Genomic DNA, 16,869 nt, shown 5'->3' with positions numbered 1-16,869 from the left:
AAAAAGTGACACACACACAATGGAATACTATACAGGTATAAGAAATGATAAAATCATGCAATTCTTGGCAATGTGGATATCAATGTTAAGCAAAATAAGTGAAAAGAAGAATAACAAATAAAAGAGTACCTCACTAATCTGTGGAAGACATAGACAAAATAAGAGAATATAGACAGTACTGAACAATGACAAACCCTTGAACTTGGATTATAAAATTTATTAAAAACAGTGGGTTTATGGGGTAAATGAGAGAAGATCCAATAATACAGCTTGTCCTCCAGGATAGAGAGTATTGTAAACACATTTGGGGTATGCACAATAATTTTGTACATCAATACCATAAAATTGAACACTATTATAACTGCCTAAAATATCATAATAAAAAACAACAACAAAAATGTACTAAAAAATCTGAGATTTAATAAAGCTGACAATTTTTCCTACTTTTTAAAGAATACCATGAGTGAAACTGGCTTTTTCTTTTCCTATTATCTATATCAGGAAAAATTCTGTGCCCAACTATCTTGACTTGTGCAAGAAGCAGTTTATTCAACAGTGTTTTGGGCAAAAGTCATCAAGGAAAATATAGGAACAAAACTCATAAACAACAAATACCTAAAGTTCTCAGTACTATAGTCCTTGGGTTTATGGCTTTTTTTTTTAATTTCGTCTTGAGCCACATATGGCTGTGCTCAGGGATAACTCCTAGCACTGTGCTCAGGGACTACTCCTGGTAGGGCTCAGGGGACCAAACACAATGCCAGGGATCATGCAGTGCCACTGCCTTGGCTGCATCCAAAAAAGCACCTTGACTTTTATTTCTCCAGCCCTCTCAGTATTATTGTGAAAATAATAATGATATTGAGGGTTCATCTAATGAACCCTGTAAAAGTAAAGGCCCTCAAATTAACTAGTCATTCCTGACAGTGAAAAAGATGTGTGTGTGTGTGTGTGTGGGGGGGGTGTATAAATGCCAGTGTCCAGTATTGAAGTGTGTTTAAAACCTTCAAACAACTTTACAAGCCAGAGGACAGAGCAATATAAACTCAAATCTTTGGAAGTGGTGTGAATCTAAACCTTCCAGTTGTCAGACTGCTGAAAGCTGTCAGCATATAGCATGAAGAAAGAGATCCCAGTGGAGGGTGGAGGCTGCAGGGAGGACAAGCTAGAATATCTGCCACTCAGACACGTTTTTAAATGGATGCCTGCCTGTGCATCTCCTTGATAACACACCTGAAAAAACAAGGTGTCCCTTCATATTTAGAAAAGAAGGCATACATTTGACAGGCAGTACAAGGGGATAAAGTAAATCCTCATTTCTGAAAAAGGCAGTTCCAGGCTGGACTCATTTCACACTGAACTTGAGAACAGAGCCAGGATAAATATAATCACTGAAGGAAGATGAAAACTCGTCTAGAAGCAGCTCTCCAGGAAGAATCTGCTAAGCTACAGCTCTGGCTTTGGGCACTGCTTCCCTCCCTCTCATTTCTCCAGTCCTTCAAATTAATGGCCGTCTGACCCTAAGACTCTTTGCCTTAGATATCTCAATGGGTCATGGGTCAGAGGTAGAATTTCTGGACACCGACACCAGGGTTTAAATTGAGGCTCTCACTACTGCATCTGCCCAAGCTTTCATTTATCTCTACAATTGGAACAATGCTATCTGTAATTTAGGATTGTAAGGCACAGATAAAAATTTGAGTGCATGTCGTAGAGGACCAATCTGCAATAAACACCCCATACGTGTTATGTATCTCTAAAATTATGAAGTGAGGTTTCTTTTAAATAATACACAAGAATATCTCTGAGTAATACACGGTAGACTACCTTTTGCTTCCCCAACTCCCCAGTGCTTTTTACGGCTCTCATCACCCAGCACATCTGTTTTTAAGTTGCCTGGGTTTTTTGTTTTTGTGTGTTTGTGTGTGTGTGTGTGTGTGTGTGCATGTGTGTGTGTGTGTGTGTCTGTCTGTCTGTCTGCCACACTTGATGGTACTCAGAGCTCACTCCTGGCTCTGCATTCAGGGATTATTCCTGGTGAGCTCAAGAACCATATAGGATGCTGGGGATCAAACCAAGGTCATTCGTGTGCAAGGCAAGCACCCTACCCACTGTGCTATTCCTCTGACCCCCTCACTTGCCTACTATGCTGTCCTTTGGCCCAGATGTCCCTCTTCTCAGCAGTCCTTGCTAATCAACTCTTCTTCCCAGCTCTCTGCCCCCACAATGGATTCTAGGATTCTTTTGCCATTTCTTCTCACCCATCTATTTATCTTTTTGTCCTTCTCCTGAACATAATCCTGGGATTGTCAGTCTTCATCCTATTCTGCAAAGGAATTTAAGATGTAGCTTCATTTTTATATCCCTAGTGGTTAATACTACATATGGTGAAGAGTAATTAAGTCTCACTGAAGACTACTATTTGCTTTCTGAATTTTTTTTCCTTAAGGGCCACAGGACATGTTCAGTATCAACCTCTCACAACCAAATCATAAAAGGCCCTATATATTCACTCCCTCACTCTTTATTGTCCCCCAAACTCCTTAGAATATAAGTTCCAAGTACACTATTGAATCTACTTGAATGTCTTCTATTCCCTGTTGTTAGTTCAGCGAAGCTAATTCTCCTCCATAGGACTGCTCCACTTTCCTCTATGCCCCAGAACTACCACTAGATCTGACTACTAACTTACTGTTTAACATGTAATGGTGAAAAAAAAATCATCTTATGACTCTAGGAAAGGAGTGTTCCCGAGATAGTTAAGCTTGATTTTCAATAACCTGTTCAAAGGGGAGGTGTTTACAATGGCTATACTTTTCTTAAAAGCAATTACACACAATTCACTGTGTATAGCATGGGGAAGCACTGCAAAGCCAATGGAGAGCAACCACAGGAGGAGCTAAAGGGCTCTCAATAGGCAAACCTGAGCCACGAAGGCTCAGTTCCCAAGGGGTAAAGCATTCATTCTGCATCTACCAGGACTGACACGGGTGCTTTTCTAGTTCTTCCCATGCTCAGGGATCGTGGTCACTTTTTTTAAGCTTTTTTTTTTTTTTTTTAATTTTCACTTAGCCAACTCACAGGTGTATATTTAGGGAACAAGATAATTTTGTTTCATTTTTGGGCCCACATTCAGAGATGCTCAGTGTTGATTCCTGGTTCTACTCATAGGGGTCACTCCTTGCAGGGCTCAAATGGGGTGGTACCAAATGGGGTGGTACCAAATGGGGTGCTGGGGGTCAAAATCAAGTTGACAACACCCTACCTTATGTACAATCACTCTTATCAGGGACCAAGATAAAGTTAGCTAAAGAGTTTAGCTTTGGGGCTGGAGTGATGGCACAGTGGGTAGGGTGTTTTGCCTTGCACGCAGTCGACCCAGGTTTGATTCTGCACATGGTTGACCCAGGTTCGATTCCCAGCATCCCATATGGTCCCCTGAGCACCACCAGGAGTAATTCCTGAGTGCCAAGCCAGAAGTAACCCCTGAGCATCGCCAGGTGTGATCCAAAAACAAACAAACAAAAAATGTTTAGTTTTCCCCAATAGTCCAATTTGTTTTAAGAGATCCATTAACTAGGTGCGTCTATGATAACATGAGTAAAAAGGAGGTATAATGTAGATGAATAATACAGCAAGTAAGGTGCTTGTTGACCTGCATTCAAGTCCTTTCACTCCATATGGTTCTCCAAGCCCTCCAAAAGTGTTCTCTGAGTGGAGAGCCAGGAGTGAAACCTGACTACAGTCAGGTGTTGCCCCCAAATGAGAGAGGGGTGGGTGGGTATAAAGCATTTGGTAGACAAAACTGCTAATTACCTGCATATTAAAAAACACTCTGATTTTACAATGGAACCACATTACGGTTATACATTCTTAAAATGGTTGGTACAAAACTGGATTTTAAAGCCCACTCATGAGGGTGGAGAAATAGTACAGTGGGTAGAGGATGCTTGCCATATGCATGAGTTTAAATTTTGGCATTCCATACGGTTCCCCCGAGGACTGCTAGAAGTAATTTCTGAGTACAGAGCCAGGACTAACCCCTGAGCATTGCTGCATGTGGCCCAAACAAAAAATAATTCAGGGACGCAAATGGAGTAGACATTTGCGTGCTCTGCTACGATAACCACAACTCCAAAAAAAAAAGAGTTCTATTTTAAATTCCTGAACATATTTTTACATGTAATTACATATAATAAGGTGATTCTAATCATGAAATTTTATGTATAGGTACAATCAGACATTAAATTTGGATACTATAAATAACAAAGCTGTCACTGACATTTCATGTTCCCCAGGAAATACAGAATTCCCAGGTCTTTCACATTGTCTTCAAATCCTACACAGAGTCAACTTAACAAGACTCTGTTCAGAGATAATGATGCCACAATAAAGAGCGAAGGAATTTTCCCGACACACAAAAGCAATTCAAACATGCAAGCACAAGGCTGAGGTGTTTTAAATGAAGCAACACAAAGTTAGAAGCAAGCTATTGCAGACTTTAAAGCATAATACTTAAAATCCCATCGTACATTAGTGATGGTCCTAGAAACAAGAATCATGGTTACTTCACCCCAGGGACCTCTAAAACACTCTTTCCTACTAATAATTTGAAGCGTGTCTTACAGTGGCTTCTGATATATGCTTATGCGACACTTTGACAGTGTTATATTGTACCTGCTGTAAAGTCTTCATGGGGACATAATAACCCCAGACCTAATACCTAGATTTGTGTCTTGTCTTTTCTTTGAAAAAAAAAGAAAAAAATTACAAATTTTACACAGCCTCATTCCTAAGCACCTCTGAGATGAGGTCTAGGCTGTGGAGCTTGACATGCCCCGATTTCCAATAGTTCTGCAGTATTAGTTACTCTCAAAGGAAGAAAAAAAAGGCAAATAAAACCAAAGCAGAGGCTATTTCTAACATCTGGGCAATGCCCCCATATATCTCTTCTAGATTAGTAACAAACCGTCTACTTTGAGATGGTATTAGCTAGAAACCAATGTCTCCCTGCATTGCTAGACAAGGTAGACAAGGCTATGTTTAGCTCAGGTTTGTTTTCTTAGTACCTAGTACAAAAGCTGGCAGGTAACAGTGATCAAAGAGGTTTGCTGGCTGAAGGAAGGGGTGTAAAGATTTGAGTTTTCTGGGCATAGGTGGAGTCTGAGATCTTAAGGCCAAGACTAGATTGTTTCAGGGAGAAGGAATTTACACTTACAACTCTAATTCACCACCATCCTCCACCCCCACCCCCAATAAAAATAGATTGAAGGAAGAACCTTGGCTGAGCATCCAGAGATCTATCTGATCCTGCAGATTCAGAGCCCAACTACAGTAGCCACTCTTTTGCCTTCCAATGTCAGACCTACACATCCCCCTATGGCCAAGCAGGTCTGTCAAAGAAATTCCTGCTTCTACGACTGTTCAAAGGGTTCTCAAAGGATGAAAAGCGCTTGCTCAGAAGTGGAACTGCACAACAGGCTGTCTAACCATGGATTGGCAGGACAGAGAAGGTGGACTTGCTGCTCAGATATACTGGCCACGACCTTGACGGCGGGCATTGTGCCTGGGGTGGGAACTCATCACCCTTGCTGGTATGACTGAAATCATATGCCAGAAATCCTGTCTTCAAAAAGCAGTGGGCACCTGTGGGCAATGGGTCCCCGCAAGAACTAAATGATCCTATATTTTCATCTTTGGAGGCGACATTCTGTCATTGTTCCATGGGAATCTCCTGTTTACTCTCGTTCTCTGGCGTCTCTCCCAAATTTCTACCACATAGGGGGCCCAATGGGATTTTTGCGGGAGAAGCTGGACGCCTGGTCACGCAGAGAATGTGGTTTCCCCAGAGATGGAAACTACGGAGGCGAGGTAGCACGTGCCCGCTGACAACCCCGCCTTTGGGGACACACATCTCTGTTCTTCAATGACTCACCCCCACCCATCCACCCACCGAAGCACATCTCCCTAGGGACCCTTGCCATATCGTGGCACAGGGAGGGGCCCAAGTACAGGGGGTGCATGCGTGCGTACGTGTGTGGAGTCTAACCCCAGCTAGACTCAGCAGCTTCCACGCCCCCGGGGGTGGCACGGAAGCCCCAGGCGCTGAGCGGGGAGTCCCGTGGGGAGGGAACAGTGCGCCTGAGCGCCCGACACCCACCGATCTCGGGGCCCAGAGAGGAGTTGAGGATGGCACCGGCGGACATGACCACGGCGCAGCTGCGCAGGCCGTGCGGGTGCAGCCGGCTGAGCGGCACCGCGGGTACCAGGTGGCGCCAGCCGAGCTCGGCGAAGGGCGCCTCGGTGCCGTCGAGCGTGCGCACGCGCACGCGGCCCCGCAGCTGGCACAGCAGCTGCGCGCGGCTCCGCGCCCCTGCCCGGCGCCCTCGGAAGCGCACGCCGTGCTTGTTGGCGCTCACGTAGTCCCTCATCGCCTGCTGCAGGCGCGGGGCCAGCATCTTGGACGACACGTTTCCCTTCCAGAGGCGCCGCAGGAAGGCCCTGGACATGGAGGAGGACAGCCGCTCGCCGTCGCCGTCGCCCTCTTCCAGCGCGCGGGCCGGGCCCTGCCCCCAGGGCTGCTTCTTCCAGCGCCCGCGCGGCCACAGCCCTGGGCGCTGGCCCTGATCACGGGGGAACAGGGACCCCCAAGTGGCCTGCGGATGGCGGCGCGGCCCTGCCTGAGCTGCTGCAAAAAAGTCGTCAGCATCCGTGTAGAAAGTGCTTTGGGATTCTCTCCCCAGCTGAGACGATAGAAACTCCGCTTCCTTCTGCCCAGCCGGCTGCTGTGCCCATTTCTGCAGCTCCTCTTGCCCGGGGTAGAAGTGCTCAGAAGCGGGTCCGTCGAGAAGCCCTCGGGTGGAGTCCAGGCTCTCAGTCCCCGCGGGCTCCTGCAGGGCACCCATGATGGCCCTGCGCTTGCCCTGCGGGGGCAGGAGCCGTCTGGTGTCCAGGAGTGGGCAGGAGCTGGGCACCAGAGCAGCAGGGTTGCTGTCTGTGAAATAGAGGAATAGCGCCACGAAGAAAAGCCCCCACGCAAATATTCCGCAAAGCATTCCTTGTCGCCACTGCTTCAAGTGCGGTTTCATGGCAGGCGTCTGGGGTCAGCACCTTGTGTCCGAGAGCTGTGGGAGGTCGATTTGGAATCTGAAAAAACAACAACCAGGTGCCACAGTTAGCCCTTGCTGGACGCCAGCTCGGGGTGGTAGGGAGCGGGATGGGGTTGGGGGGCGGGGGGGAGAATAGCATCAGAAACGTGGATTCAGTGAAATCAGAAGTTGGACTCAATTCACTTGTCAGATCTCCCTGCAGCCTGACTTGTGTAGGGCAACAGCTGAGGATTTCTGGGGAGGACATGGGGTGTCAGTCTGTATATTATAAAAACTTTAGCTAATGCAGCCATAAGTTTCTTCCTCATCCTGACAGTGCTTCTTTGGTGCCAATACCATAGCCTCTCCTTGCAAGTGGATTTTGAAAAATTACAATCTGTAAAAGCAAGAAGGGGACCACCAGAGGTGCACAGTTCAGACACTTCATGGCCACACAACTGTGCCTTTCTAAAGGGTGATGAATAAAAGATTCTTCTTCAATCACTCCCCAACCTGCCTTGGGGCTGCCTTGAATATGCTCCAAGATGCAGTTTCAGTGACTGGTATGAACAAATGCTTGAGAGGGATATTGTGCTTTTTAACAAAGCCCACCAAAATGCTTCCCCACTCAATCCTCACCATGTGTCTCTGATGGAATGGGGGATGTTACAGTTTTAAATATGACAATGAGGGGCGAGCTCATCATCAGGTGAGCCTCCAAGAGGGAAAGGATGCCAAAGGAGACAGAAATGAAAGGTGAAGGTGAAGGACAAAGAGAAGGAAATGTTCCTCCAGGTGCATTGCTACACCACTAGCTAGAGCACTGGACTCAGTTAAGGAAAACAACAAAACATTCATAAGAAATGCACCTAAGCTTCAAGAATGTTAAGCAAAGCCCCAGAAAAGGGAAAACATAGGCATGCTTTTTGAATGGTAATTGAGCTTGTTGGCACTTGAAGTTAAGCACAGAGCCCAGCAGAGACACATGAATAAATACTGACTGAATGAATGACAGGATCCTGTGTGTGTGTGTGTGTGTGTGTGTGAGAGAGAGAGAGAGAGAGAGAGAGAGAGAGAGAGAGAGACTGTATGTCTACATCTCGACTGCTGTGAGTTTGAATGATAGTGTTGGAAAAAGCTGGGAAACCATGGGGGGAAAAATTCATTGGAAAGCTATGCCTTCCCAACAATGGGAAACCTGTGAGATCTATTGGAATATCTGGTCCATGTACTCTATAAAAAATGGGGAGGGTGACAGGCTCTGAGCACATGAGCCAGAGCTAGTTTGAAGGCTGTAAGTCAAGAAGCGGGAGGGGTGTGCAGCAGGGAAATTCTGGGGAAAGATGAAGGCCCTAGTAGAAACAGGCATTTGGAGCCTGACAGGAGGACTTCACAGGGGGAAATACCTCTTGGATAGAACTCACCAGGAATTCTGTGGCTCACCCAGTCCTCTGGCTAAAGTTAACCACTAGAAACGAAAGGCTTATGAAACCCACAATGCAGCTATATTGTATTAACTCAGAATGGAAATGAAAATAACATTACTTGACTAATGGGAAGCGGGGGAATCATATTACCCATAAGCAAACCACTTTTGTGTTCTGTATTCCACTAAAAACAGCACAAATTCTTTGACTCTTCCTATGGAAAATGGGAGCTACCTCTTTTCCTTGAGTAAAGGAAGGATTCGGTGGACCAGGTGCAGCAGTCTCAACTTCCTGCCTTTGAAAACACCCACCCTGGGGAAAGCTGGCTGCCAACAACACTCTCTCCGACCAAACTCAGTCTGCAGTGAGGAAACCCAAGCTAACCATGTGGAAAGCCCGCAGAAATGGAAAGATGCCCAGCAGATCTAGGCCGTTCCAGCTGCATAAGCCCTGGCATCAAGGAGTATGAAGACTCCATCTTGCACATCCAACCTACTGTGGTTTTCAGATGGTCGCTGTCTCAGTAAACCTCTGACTGAAGTGCAACTGAGAATCGTTCAAACATAGTCTATCCACAGAATCATGAGTGACAAAGATGAACTGTTGGCTTAACCCCAGAGTCTTAATTTTTGTTAGTTCTGTTGCCGGGAATCAAGCCCAGGGCCTTACCCTATCACATTACGACTGAGATATATCTCAGACCATAAACTACTACATTTTGAGGTGATTTGTTTCTGAATAGATCACTGAAATGGAATCCAATACAAATGCCAAATAACAGTCTCCAAGTGTTTTAAACAATTGCCACAATTTGAGATGAGGATCAGGCATCCCAGAGGAATTCTATGAAAAGCAACTTTCCAATGTATGTATGAAACTATCACTAATAGTATTGTAAATCATGTTACTGCAACAAAAATGGTGAAGGTGAAGGCAGTGAAGGCCCTCCCGTTGATCATCAATTTGCTCGAGTGGGTCCAGTAACGTCTCCATTGGAGACTTTGTTGTTACTGTGTCTGGCATATCAAATACGTCACAGGGAGCTTGCCAGGCTCTGCCATGCGGGCAAGATACTCTCGGTAGCTGGCCAGGCTCTCCGAGAGGGGCGGAGGAATCGAACTCAGGTCGGCCATGTTGGCTGCTTGCAAGGCAAACGCCCTACCCACTGTGCTATCGCTCCAGCAACACAAAATAACAAAAAGTAGTATTCCACAAATGAGTGCAGTTATTTTATGTCTGTCCCTCTGTGATTCATTTCACTTAGCATGATATGCTCCATGTTGATCCACTTATATGCAAATTTCATGATTTTATCTTTTTAACAGCTGCATAATATTCCATTGTATATATGTACCAAAGTTTCTTTAGGAGATGTGTGCTGAAAGTAGACAATGGACCAATCACGATGGCCACTTACTAGCTGTATTGCAAACCATAACACCCAAAAGGACAGAGAGAGTAAAAGGGAATGTGCCTAACACAGAGGCAAGGGGTGGTGTGGGATGGGGTTGGTGGGAGGGATACTGGGAACATTGGTGGTGGAGAATGGGCACTAGTGGAGGGATGGGTACTCTATTGTTGTATGACTGAAACAATGACTGAAATTTAATTAAAGTTTGTAAGTCTGTAACTATATCTGGTGATTCATTAAAAATTCTTAAGAAGCAGTATTCCTTGAAATGTGTTTGTTTTAAAATTTTAAAAACTGTCTGCTTATGAAAGGAAGGATTTAGGATACAAAGCCCTAAATCAAACACACTTCTACAAAGCATACTTTCACCACAACAGAAATACCAATGCCAAGAACTGAATTAAAAGAAATAATACTGGAATTGGGCTGGAGCGATAGCACAGCAGGTAGGGCATTTGCCTTGCACACAGCCAATATGGCTGGCCCGAGTTCGATTCCTCTGCCCCTCTCAGAGAGCCTGGCAAGCTACCAAGAGTATCTCGCCCACACGGTAGAGCCTGGCAAGCTACCTGTGATGTATTTGATATGCCAAACACAGTAACAACAAAGTCTCACACTGGAGACGTTACTGGGTCCGCTCGAGAAAAATCGATGAACAATGGGAGGATAGTGACAGTGAATACTGGAATTAAGCCTACTATATCCCAAAATGGGTGCTTAGCATTTTCCCTTGCCCATTTCATTTGGTCTTCTCCACCCCTAATGAGGTAAGAGATATTGCCATTTCCATTGTATTGATGAGAATACTGAAGTTCAGATATTTTTAAAACATTTGAAAATAATTTGCTGCACTCTAATTTGTATTTGAAAATTATTTGCAAGCAGCAGATACTGGACAATACAAACGCATCTGCTTAACTGTAGCACTCACACTCCAACTCCCAGTACTGATTTCATCTGACCCAATACAATGAGACAATCTTTTAAAAACAATATGCTTTAAACTATGCATGGCAAAGAATTATCTCCCATCCCAAACCTCCACTGGCACTGGCTGATATTTTTATATTTTCATTCCTGAATATCCTAGCAATGTCCATTTACTGTCAAAAGTTTTCAAATGCTTACGATTGGGTGTATAAGGGAGCACCCAACAGTGCTCAGGTCCTACCTCTGGCTCTGTATTCAGGGATCACTCCTAACAGGGCTCGAGTATGGTGCTGGGGTTTGAACACAGGTCCAATACATGCAAGGCAAATACCTAACCTTTTTGACCCTCAAATGTTTATTATTAAATTCTATGTATAGCTCATTAAATTGCAAATGATTAGTTGCAAATGTTTATAGTCTGCAGCCACACTTCCAGCAGAATTTATTAAGTGACTTTTCTACACCAGCTCATCCTGAAGATCAAGAACCTGTTTCCAGTGGTTCAACACTCTATTAGAAATAAAAATATTAATAATAGTCATTATTGTTAGGGCAGTAGTGATAGCAGAGAGGGTAGGGCGTTTGCCTTGCATGTGGCCCATGTGGCCCCCCTGAGTAAGATTCCTCCGCCCCTCTCAGAGTGCACAGCAAGCTACCAAGAGTATCTTGCCCGCACGGCAAGGCCTGGCAAACTCCCCGTGACATATTCGATATGCCAAACACAGTAACAAGTCTCAAAATGTTACTGAGCCCGCTCGAGCAAATCGATGAACAACAGGAGGACAGTGACAGTGACAGTGATTGTTAGGGCTGTAATGATAGCAGAGCGGGTAGGGAGTTTGCCTTGCACACAGCCCACGTGGCCCACCTGAATGCAATTCCTCTGCCCCTCTCAGAGTGCCTGGTAAGCTACCGAGAGTATCTTGCCCACACAGCAAAGTCTGGCAAGCTACCTGTGATGTATTGGATATGCCAAACACAGTATCAACGTGTCTCACGATGGAGACATTACTGGGCCCGCTTGAGCAAGTCGATGAACAAGGAGGGCAGTGCATTATTGTTAATAATGACTGAGATATTATTTCAACACTCACCACCGCAATTAGTACACTTACATAACTTAAGCCCCATAAGTCTGCCCCCACTGCAAACACTAATCATAGATGGGGCTCCAGACCAGCAATACTACTGAGTTTGGTTGCCAATCTGAGGGGCTCTCATGATATCACTTGGGTTTGTGGGATCTGCCAGGAAAGCACTATGTTAATTAATATAGTTATTTCACTAAAAAACATGTGTAGTTTGAGGCCTGGATGTACATGTGGGAATCTCAAGCAGAGATTCCATGTCTTTCCCTGAAGAGTCGAGAATGTTGCCCTCCACTAACCAATCACAAAGCTTTACTGAAACCCCAGTACTGCTATTATTGAGGTTTTCCTATGATCCATGTGATCGATGGATCTCTAGTCCTCTCCTTTTCCCTGGAGGTCTGAATGGCTCAAAGCCTCCCTCTACTGCCCTTCATGGTTGAAGATGACAGGCCCCCTCCTTGAAGTCATTTAGAGATTCACCAAACATTCCTTCATTGGCAAAACAAAGACATTCTGTCAACTTAGGAAATTCCAAGAGGTTTAGAAGCTCCTTGCAAAAAATCTAGGACAAAGATCAGACACAGACACCCCAATTAGACTGTAGCAGCTAACTTTTAAGACTTCTTTTTGTAACCTGTCTGGAAATCCTTATGACTTGGTTTCCCTACGTGGAGCAACAGCTCTGGGGGCTTATTCTTGTGAATTACTAAGGAATGAGAAACAGGTTTTTTATTTAATCATTTGCCTAAGAATCTTTTTTTTTTTTTTTTTTTTTTTTTTTGGTGGGCACGCAGCTGGCCAGTGCTCAGTGGTTTCTATTGGCTCTGCACTCAAGATTCACTGGATCACTCCTGGCATGGTTCAGGGGAGCATATGCGGTGCTAGGGAATGAACCAAGGTCTGTCACATGCAAAGCAGGTGCTCCACCCATTGCACTACTGGGTGAGAAATATTGCTATTGCCTGAGAAATTTTTCAAACCACAGTCTTAAAAGGCTCTATATATGCATGCATGGAGTTGTGGCAGGCAACACAATGAGAAAAATGACCATAATATGTTGGAGGAGAACAGGAAACCTCAGGTCTAGTGTCCTACACCTGAAGCCAGTGCCCTTTGCCCCTCAATTCAGATTAGACAAGTAACCTGAAGTCAGGAGTTGCAGGAAGCTGAAGAAACTGGAGCTGCTAAATTCTGCGACAGGTTCAGTCTCAGAGTCTGTTATGGGGAAATGCCTAGTTCCAACTGAAGACATATGGACCTTTTCTGTTTTCATCATGAGAAAAAATATGACAGACAGGAGGAATATGACATACAAGAAGAAAATGAGAGAAAACTTGGGGGCACCAAATAATGGAGAGAAAAGGCTTATCAGAATAGAGGGGCCTGCTGTTAGGACAGGGTCCTGGAAAATTTTTTCTTTCTCTTTTTCCATTCACCCTCTTCTTTCCCTCTTTTTACTCCCCCTCTTTCATCTCAGTCTCTGACTCTCTCTCTCTCTCTCTCTCTTTCTCTCTCTCTCTCTCCATCCTCCCCATGCTCTCTCTCCCCCCCCCCATCCCTCTGTGTCTCTTCCTCTATGCTGGGAAGTAGGAAAGAGGTGGGGGATTTGAGCAGTTCACAAAGCACCATGAAAGCACCTATACCTATCACAAAGCAAAGCAGGATGGTTTTCATTAGATAAATTTTATGCGGTTCTGAATGCACAGTAATAATAGAAAGGAGTGGGATCCTGCCACCGGCATAATTAGGTTCAACTTCTAATAATCCAAGAAGACTTCACTGCAACCTCTGTCACAGCAAACTGTCTAATTAAGGTAACAGTCTCCAAAATAATTAAATTTTGAGGTAATGTCAAATCTGCTATTAGCAAAATCCTACAGGAACCGGTTTACCTAGTATGGTCCCAGTTGTCAGCATATTTATACAAATTCTGACTGCAGAGTGATGGAGGGCATCATCACTTGGTATAGCAAGATGATCCCACAAACCAAGAGGAGGAAACATTTGGCTAAGCAAATATAAAATAACACCTCGTCCCCCATCCCCGCCAATTATAGTACATCTGAAATGCTATAATGATGTAGCTTAAACAAAGCCATGTCTGTAATACTCACTACTTTATCCCATCATTAGCTGATGCGATATAAATTACCATCGGGGAGATAAAAGAAGACCATTAGGCAAATCATCTGTCCCCAGGCACCACTGATAAAGTGCTCCCTAATCATATTTCACATGTACTGTGTTAGGATGGGTTAAGTGACAGGTTGTTCAGTTCTTGCTGATGCTTCCCTGGGAAGAGAGCTGGTAAGATTATAAGCAAAGTTTTTTCAGTATGGTTCATTTCTTAGCACTTCTGACATAAATTACCCAGCTGTCTAAAGGTTTAAATTTCAAGTAGATGTTCCATGATTATTTGAACTGCGATTATCTATTTTCACCTTATGTCTACTTCTTGGTGCTTTTCTAGTAAATCATCCAAGAAAAGACAGAGACTATGGGAAATTTTTAAGTGCTCTATTGCCAGAAATTATTTTAATTGTTCCACTTGCTCAGGAATGTCAGTGCCCATATCTTAGATTCTAATTTGCTAAGAAATTAGTCACATTTCTGCATGGACAATCAAACAGCACAAGAGAACATGCAAATTCTCCTCCTAAATATTTATAAAGAAACCAGAATTTCCAAACTATAATTCTTTACCAGTTATCAGATGAAAATAGAAATAAAAGCATGCCACAGGTGAATGCTGCAATGCAACTTGATGTTACATAGCTACCTGCTTATTTTTGTTCAAAGGTAAAAAGAAGTGAATTCTGAGCTTTGCCGCTTTAATGATGACCTCTTAAGCCTCTCAAGGCAGATCACCAGTTTTCTTAAATGGAGAGCATTTCTAACACACATTGATTGATGTGACACTCACAAATGCCATCTGGTCAGGTTTTCTGCTGGGTGTACTATGTGAACTGATCTTAAATCTTAGTATTTACTTTAACATCAAAATCATAAAAAAGATGTAGTGCAGGAGCAATAGTGAGACACTCTTGTATCTTAATCACCTTTGGGAGTCATATTCTCTTTCAAGATTAATTTTTCTAAGATTAGCTCTTGTTACATATTCAAGAAAACACTTAAATCTGCAGAAAAGGAAGACAGCACAACTCCAGATGGAATTCTGTATCTTCACATCCTCATCAGCTCCTTTTTCTTTCTTTTCTTTTTATAAATATAAGAAGATCCCCAGGGAGAAGGGGAGGGAGTGGAGGGGGATATATTGGGACCTAGAGACAGTAGCAGAGAGATGCTGATAGTCTGGGTTTTTTTTTTTCCTGCTTTTTAGGTCACACCTGGCGATGCACAGGGGTTACTCCTAGTTCTGCACTCAAGAATTACTCCTGGCAGTGCTCAGGGGACCATATGGGATGCTGGGAACCGAACCCGGGTCGGGTGCATGCAAGGCAAATGCCCTACCTGCTGTGCTATCACTCTAGCCCTGATGCTGATAGTCTGGGGTTGAGTGTAGTGTAGCAGAAGTGTATTGCTAAAACAATACTGATGCTGTTATAAATCACGATTAATACAAATTTTGGGAGGTAGGTTGGGAGCAATATTCAGCTGTACTCAGGGTTTACTTCTGACACTGTTCAGGAATCATTCCTGGCAGAGCTCAGGGACCATATGTGGTACTGGGACAGAACCTGGGTGGCAGCGTGCAAGGCAAGTACCTCAACACTACAGTGCTGTTCTGACCCCAAATACAAATTGTTTTTTGTTTGTGTTTTGGACATCGTCCAGCAATGTTCAGGGTTTACTCCTGGCTCTGTGCTCAGGGATCACTCCTGGTGGCGCTCAGGGAACCATGTAGGATGTTAGCTATTGAACTCGGTTCAGCTGTGTATAAGGCAAGCACCCAATCCACTGTACTATCACTCTAGTCCAAAAATACAAATTTAAAAAAAAATAAAAAGAAAACCGGTGTGTATATTAAAAGGGTGGAGAATGAAGCGATAGTACAGCAGGTAGTACATACTTGCTTGTATGTAGCAGACCCAGGTTGATCCCTAACACCCCATATTGCCAGTGTGATCTCTGAATACAGAGCCAGGAGTAAACCCTGAGCACTGCTGGGTGTTCCTCCCTCCTAGCCCCCCAAATAAAGAAGAAGAGAAGAAAAGAAAGCCTGTGATCACTAATTGGGTAAATAAAGTTTTACTTCTGAATCCATTAATTTGTTAGCTAATGTAAGACAGACAGTAAAACAATCAAACAAAGAAAAAAACAGTAAGTTGAGAAGACCTTTGTGGTAAGAGTGGTAAGAGACACAGTCTCCTTTACTGTGTCCATACAGAAATGTCAACTCCCATCTCTGTAAGAAATGGGTAACTCTCCAGCCAGCTTGCTAGTGTGAGAGGTTTAAGCAGAGCAAGGCAGGGTTTCCAGCTGCAGGACACTTGTACCAAGAGCTGCGAGACTCTAGGAGAGATGGAGGAACCCCACGCATGAAGAGGGATATAGCCCTAGAGCTAGTGGGCCCAAGTTTTCTGACTTGGAAAAGGCATGCATACAAGGAAAATACTAGAGCCAGTACTCCTATCTAATTTAAACGTGAGTGCTTGGACAATCTCAGGGGGAAGAAGATATGCTCCTTATAGGCAGAACCACATCTGAATCAATCCTGCATATGTGACAAAGTAGGCTATTCCATGGAAGGTTCCACTGATTATTTCTAAAATAAATGATAAGCATAATTTGGATGAGTAAAATAAAATGAGATTTTCCTAACTCTGTAGGAGGGAGAGATTATACACTGCTAATTGACCGTTCCCAAGCTGGAAGGAGTCTGAGTACCTCTGAACTTCAGATATCAAGACAGTGAAAGGCAGTTGTGGCTGTCAGGTCATTGGGAAAGACAAAAGGCCATT

General features: G+C 44.1%; 1 protein-coding gene across 1 annotated transcript in view; it reads right to left on the bottom strand.

The window, feature by feature from the left end:
- ST6GAL2 (ST6 beta-galactoside alpha-2,6-sialyltransferase 2) overlaps positions 1-7,133 on the bottom strand; it is a 46,764-nt gene extending 39,631 nt beyond the window's left edge. Inside the window, exon 1 of the mRNA XM_056125482.1 lies at positions 6,161-7,133. Coding sequence (XP_055981457.1) covers positions 6,161-7,088 — 928 coding nt within the window. The 5' untranslated portion in view covers positions 7,089-7,133. The remainder of the gene's footprint in view (positions 1-6,160) is intronic.
- Between the last annotated feature and the right edge of the window lie 9,736 nt (positions 7,134-16,869).

The sequence above is a fragment of the Sorex fumeus genome, unplaced genomic scaffold (genome assembly GCF_029834395.1).
Source record: "Sorex fumeus unplaced genomic scaffold, SorFum_2.1 ptg000006l, whole genome shotgun sequence".
Taxonomy (NCBI): domain Eukaryota; kingdom Metazoa; phylum Chordata; class Mammalia; order Eulipotyphla; family Soricidae; genus Sorex; species Sorex fumeus.
This window is presented reverse-complemented; position numbering and strand designations above follow the sequence as displayed.